Genomic DNA, 6,849 nt, shown 5'->3' on the forward strand with positions numbered 1-6,849 from the left:
TCTCAGTTTAGACCAGGGGTATCAAACTCGCGTCATCACGGCAGTGTCACATGAGATATCGGGACTTTTCCCCTCTTTGCTAATCCGGGCGGGCACGGGGCCAGCACATGGGCCACAGGCTGTGAGTTTGACACCCCTAGTTTAGACCAAAGAAAAGTGACCGGCCCAAAGTCATCAAGCTAGTTTCCATGCTTTTGTAAAACTAGAATCAGGATGACCCAACTTTATCATGGCACTGCTTTGGTTCTTAAGCTCTTACATATTACTGGAAAAGATCAGATTGTTCCCTAAAAACAAGGTAATAAAAACCACAGAGTTCCACACGCTAATTCAAGGCAAGCCACCATTTTGTGCCTGGAAATTGCAATTTGAAAAAAACCTTTTAACATTTTTTTAGGTAGTAGCTGATGGTGCAGAGCAGTGATACCTGAGCATACAAAGAAGAATCTTTAGTACTTTACCAAATTTGGAGGGTTTGGGAGTTTTATTAAAATAGCTTAAGACTATTAGAAATCTAAGGGACTTATTACGCATCTTCTTCTTCTTCTTCTTCTTTTTTTTTTTAAAGCAAAATTGTGTACCAAAATAATTCAATGATTTTTGCTGACTGAAAAAGGCTAAAGGCTATGTGAATCTCTGGCCACAGACCACTCAATGCTGTGCTTAAATGCATAGACACATTTTTAGAAGTAAATTCCAGAACTTAGTTTTAGTAAATGACGGCACCCGGTTGGGTGATATATGGGCTTGGAAGCTAAGCATAGCTGGACCTGGCCAATACTTGGAGATTGTGAGAAATTGCATCATTGTGTTAAATGAAGTTGTTCAACTCAAGGGAGGACTCATCTTTGCCTTCCTAGAACCTAATCATTTCTACAACTCTGGTGATTGTACAAAGATCATCAGTAGCTCTCTTCATCGTAATTGATGACCTCAATGATAAGCAGTGTGTTTCTGTCATTCAGGAAACTTTTCAAGTTTTTCTAAAATGGGGTCTTGTCTGCTATACCAAGGGATTGCTAGAGCCCACATCTAACTTTTCAAAAAAACAGACAAACCCAATAGATTTTAAAAATTAAAAATTAGGATTTTTGTTTTAAAATTTTGTTTGGGCTTTTTCTTTTCTTTGTTTTGCAGAGTGGATACCTTTATCTAGTACACCTTGCTCTTGATTGAACATTTCTTTTCTGTTTGGATCAGTGGTCGCCAACTGGTGGGCCGTGGACCACTGGTGGTCTGTGAGAAAATTTGGTGGTCCGCAGAGAAATGTCCCCCCCAAAGCACCCCAAAGCAATTAATCCAGGCTGCATGGGAACACAAGGTTGTGCTGCCCACATGGCCCATCCACCCGCTGGCCCCCACCCTTCGGCCAAGCACAAACTTTACCTTGAGTAGAGCCACGTGAGCTGGAACTGGGAGGTAAGACCAACGGTGGGGGAGGGAACTCCGCTGAGGGGTGGCTTGTTGACATTGGTGGGAAAGTCAGTCCCATATTCTGGGATGACCAAAGGGCTACTCTTGTGACTACTGCAGCTCTGGAATATGGGGCCGTCTTTCCCACCAATGTCAGCAAGCCACCGTCAGTCAAAATTCATTTATTTGTGGTCCGCGGGATTTAAAATTATGAGTTTAGTGGTCCCTGAGGTCCAAAAGGTTGGTGACCCTTGGTTTGGATGACTGCAAGGTCAGCTTTAGAGGTTAGCCCTCTCACTGATGGCCTCTTCAGTTTGTACACCCCGAAATCTGCTTCAAAGAGAAAAGACTCAAAGAAGAAAGAAGGAAGCTTTGCAGTTGGTATCAATATTGAAGCTGGAAGGACATGGAACAAGTAAACTGGAAGAAACCGGAACACATAATCATCAGATCAAGAAATTCTACCAGCTGCTGGGCAAAAGCCTTCAGGCACCCGTAATGCATACAGTTACATGATTTTCTTCAAGATTGAATAATTATTCAAGCAAAACAACACTTCTTTCAGAATGTGGATTTCTGGGAGAATGGCCAAATTGGATGTCTGGTTAACAAAGCTGTTTTGTTGTATAATAGAAATGTAAAGCTTTATGTAAACTGAAAGTTGATTAACAGAGACTTCATGAAAAGAGCAGGGTGGGGTAAAATGAAGAGAAAGATGGGATTTGATCAGTGTAAACATTATTAGCGTTTCAGCTTGTAAATCAGGTATTATAATCTGAAAATATGTAATAAGTATTAACCCACGGGGGTTTGCTGCCTGGAACAAAATAAAGTTTATAATCAAGTTATTTTGGGACCTGGAATTGAAAGAGCCAACAAGCAGATATCAGAGAAAGTTTATTTATTTATTTATTTATTTGATTTGCCAATTGTTTACAAGATAATAAGTATAAGTGTATACATAGTTGTGAATACATGAAATGGGTACATATAAGAAAAATAAAAGAATAAGAGAAACAATAGGACAGGGACGGTAGGCACGTTGGTGCGCTTTATGCACGCCCCCTACAGACCTCTTAGGAAAGGGGTGAGGTCAATAGTAGACAGTCTAAGGTTAAAGTTTTTGGGGTTTGGGGAAGAGACTACAGAGTCGGGTAGAGTATTCCAGACATTGACCACTCTATTGCTGAAGTCGTATTTCCTGCAATCAAGTTTGGTGCGGTTTACTTTGAGTTTGTATCTATTGTGTGCTCTTGTGTTGTTATGGTTGAAGCTGAAGTATTCATTGACAGGTAGGACATTGCAATGTATGATTTTATATACCATGCTTAAGTCAGACCGAAGACGGCGTAATTCAAGGTTTTCTAGTTCTAGAATTTCACGTCTGGTGGCATAAGGTATTCTACAACGAGTAGAAGAGTGGAGAACTCTTCTTGTGAAATATTTCTGGACTTTCTCAATTGTGCTAATATCAGATACGTAATGATACTCTGTCTAATGTTAGAACTTCTCTATTATTTTTCTGTTAAGATGCAAATTTCAAAAACTTGCTTTAAGCTGACTTCCAGAATTAACCAATAAGGTTACAAATAAATAAATGATATAAATTGTGGCTACAATAATCCACTTAGCCCCTTCCAAAACAAATCAACCATATCTCTCCTAATCCCTTTTTGAAGTATAGGTATACTTCTGGATTCAGAAACTAAGAAAGCTTGGGCCTGGTTAATATTTAGATAGGAGACTTATATAGGGGATACTAGTAAGCTCTATTATTTTCTTCTTATTTTATTCTATCCCTGCCTGTACTTTTTTTAAAAAATTGTAAATTAAATTGTAAATTTTCAGTTGCTTGGATTCCCCCACCCCTGCCCCTGTATCTCTAGATGAATAGCATTGTTAATCGAAAACAGAACCAATGTCTCCCTGTCGCATATAAATCATCTGGAGTGAACTGACTTTTACAAGAGATGTTTTATCAAAATGTTGTCATGACAAGACAGTTAAGATTGCATTGTACTTCTCTCTGGGTTTCTCTTCAGACTCTTTAAGAATATATTTGATATCTCATCTGGTACACAGTTCCAATCCTTGTAAACACCTTGAGAGGAATTTTAATGTCCATCTCTATATAGTGTCTTTATGTACCATTGTCATATATATCATTAAACTGAATTTCCAGTTCATTGTGATCTTGTGTCAAATACCTGTTTTTCAGTTTCATTCAACTCATGTTATAAAGAAATGAGGGAGGTTCTTGAAGTTTTGGAAGGAAAGGTGCACAATATTATATATTTTAATGAAATATTCTGATTTTTTTTTTTTTTTTTTTTTAAAACATGATCATCACCAGGCTCGAAAGAACATTTATTTCTTGAGTGCCTGGTTTTGTAGAATAGTGGATAAAGGACACTCAAAGAATAATTTAACAAGCAGAAATCCGGGCATATCTTAAAAACCAACTCACATGCAGCAGCACAAGCTTTCATGAATCTCAGTGCGAGTGTGCAAAAAATGCGTGAATCCCCAAAATAATTTTGTGGTAAGTTAGCTAGTACCACACACCCTGTACTTCCTACATTTCATTTCCCCATCTGTCTGGTATTTCCTCCCCAATGGAGAGATGCCATCTTGTCCAGGAAAGCAGAGGCCTTAATAAATGTTGTTAGTTCTTAAGATGCCACAAAACATGGATGGTTTTACTGCCACAGACACCCCCCCACACACCCGTTGGAGCCTGCAGGAGGCCGCCCAAACATTATTCGGTGTTCCTACGTGGTAAAGGAATGCGTAACTGGGATTGTGTGAAAGGTGTCGCTATTTTCTCAGGTGTGTAATGACCCTCAGGTAGACCGGCGCTGCCTCTGAAGAGTGAGCGATCTGACCAAGAACTGCCCGCTTATAAAACTCGCGACTCCCCCTCTTTTTAAAAACAAAACAAAACAAAACAAAACAATGCAATCCTCGTTTCGCCCTGATCGCCTGACAGGCGCTTCGCTTCATAAAAGAGACCAGAGGCGATCCTTCTCCTCCGTGTCGTGTCCCCGCCCCACCAAGCCCCAGCCCCACCCCGAAAAACCTCAGGCTGAGCTCCCGGGCAAGTGGCAAAAACAGGGGAAGAGAGGGGTCTCTCAACAGGTCTGTTACCCCCCTCTCTCCCAGCCCCCCACCCCCACCCCCATCCCAGCGGCGTCCGTAATCCTTACCAGTTGCCGGATCCGATGATGCAGACCTTCAAAGGAGGCATGGTGTCGGCGGTGGCTGATGGTCCGTGGTTGGGATCTCTCGGAGAACCGCGGCTGCCCCCGGCTCACTTGGCGTCGAGTCGTGCGCTCCCTGGCTCGGAGCGCTTTGACGGTGGCTGTGACACCCGCCCACCTGGAAGCCGCGCCCGCTGCCTCGTCCCGTAGGTCCAGCCCGCCGGGGAGGGAAAGCGGCCCTGCGGACCAACGAGAGAAGAGCCGGATCAGAGCGAGCCCGCCCGGCGACCGGAGGCCCGGAGAGAAAGGCGGGCTCGGTCATTGCTGGTTGCCCGTGTGGATGCGTCGTTGGAGCCAAGCGTCCCCAAGGGTGGAGGGGGAAAGGAGAAGCCGAGTGGGAAAGGATCAAGAACATAACGGGAAGAGTAGGGGGCGGGGGGGGGATATGAAACGCGAAAGGGCTGCTTGTGCCGCCTTTTGAGTGTTGTGCCTGCTGAGGAGAAATGGCAAGAAGGTAGCAAGCCTGTGTGTCCAGGATGTGGCCAGGAATCCAAGGGGTCTCTTCCCGTTAGGGATATGGGGGTATTTTTTTGGGAGGGGGAGAGACTCTCATTGCATCAAGAGAGCGGCAGAAGCGGTTCTTGGCTAGTTAAGGCGCCGCTAGGTAGAATAAGGTAGAGTGGGCGCACTCTCTCTCTCTCTCTCTCTCTCTCTCACTCGGACATACGCAGACACTGGCAAGAGCACACCCTCCTCTTGCGCTCCCTGCCGAGAGTAACGGGGCACCCAATGGTTGCACATGTCCCAACTTTGTCCAGTGCAAGAATTGGCGTTTCCCACTCGTGCCCGTGGCTGCGGAAGGAGCGAGAAGCAGATGGTGGTGGTGGTGGACTGCTTGGGATTCTTCGCGCCTTTCGTGGTTTACTTCAGAGGCCTCCAACCTTGGCAACTTTAAGACTTGTGGACTTCAACTCCCAGAATTCTCCAGCCAGCTGGCTGGAGAATTCTGGGAGTTGAAGTCCACAAGTCTTAAAGTTGCCAAGGTTGGAGACCTCTGGTTTATTAATTAGCCATAGATTCCACGAAGGTTGGGCTTTGCCGCCAGAAGTCCCTGGGTCTAACTTGGGATGGTGCAGTTATTTACATTCGGAGAACTGGAGTGGAGTTCACTTTAATCTAGGCAATCCTTCTGCTGCGGAAGAATGTTTAATAATATTTTTTTATTGCAGTTTGTATGTTTCAATAGCAAATGTTTGTTCCAAAGGATATTGACTATTCTCCAGAAACACCAGATACTTTCTTTGTTAGTTTTATATCCAGCCTTTTTTTTTTTTTCAAGAGTTCAAAATGAAATCTTCAAGTTCTATAAGGAAGAAACCTCTGAGGAAGATTAGGTTGAGAGGAATTGTCTCAAAGACACCCAATGGGTTTCCAGGCCTGAGAGTTGATTTCCCCCTAGTCCTAGTTCAACATCTCAACAATCACACTATTACTGAATCATGGCACAGTAACATCCCAAACTAAAAAATGACAATTATGTTGAATAATTAAAATTTCTACTGTACAGCATTTCAAACCAGTCTTTCTAAAGGAAAGAGAAAGTATTTTGTAGATCCTGATTTCAGCTTAAATGTTCTGAAACTAGATGAAGCATCAGATTTGAAGATAAAGAAAATACCACTTCTGAAAACCAAAAGGCAATGCAAATGTAATCTCAATTATGTGTGCTAATAATTTGAATCTTCAAAGATGTGTCTCTGTACACTGAACTTTGTTTCCTCAATCAGTTAAGATTGCCTCTGTGCAAAAAGGCTTTGATGGGATGAGAAATAAATTTTTGCAAGAATGATAAAATTAATCTCCTGGGTTCAGGGGCCACTGCAGTTCAAACAGAATGACTCATTCCAAAGTAGATTAAAAATGAGTATTTTCTATTTAGATGAAAAATTATACCGTAGCTTTCATTTTTTGGTCTATATATCAGTTCTTAGTTAAAGCAATCCAACATGGAACTTATTGTCCTATATAGCAACTACTGTCCTACTCTGGGCATAAAGAAAAGGTAGGGGTAATCTCTCATATGTCCTGTTTGTGAACTTCCCATGTTCATGTATGGAAAAGGAAGAGAATCAACACGGATCCTTTCATCTGAAACAGCAAATCAGCTCTTACATTCTGAAGCCCTGAAATTTGCAAAGCAACAAAGCAGTTTGTAATTATATCTTTAAATCTATGA

General features: G+C 42.4%; 1 protein-coding gene across 1 annotated transcript in view; it reads right to left on the minus strand.

The window, feature by feature from the left end:
• The window catches only part of LOC113410741 (glycerol-3-phosphate dehydrogenase 1-like protein), a 31,585-nt gene extending 26,845 nt beyond the window's left edge, over window positions 1-4,740 (minus strand). Inside the window, exon 1 of the mRNA XM_087950182.1 lies at window positions 4,620-4,740. Coding sequence (XP_087806308.1) covers window positions 4,620-4,660 — 41 coding nt within the window. The 5' untranslated portion in view covers window positions 4,661-4,740. The remainder of the gene's footprint in view (window positions 1-4,619) is intronic.
• Window positions 4,741-6,849: the final 2,109 nt, after the last annotated feature.

Source organism: Notechis scutatus, chromosome 1 (assembly GCF_049901735.1).
Source record: "Notechis scutatus isolate UNSWTSFEM ecotype Mainland chromosome 1, rNotScu1.2, whole genome shotgun sequence".
Taxonomy (NCBI): domain Eukaryota; kingdom Metazoa; phylum Chordata; class Lepidosauria; order Squamata; family Elapidae; genus Notechis; species Notechis scutatus.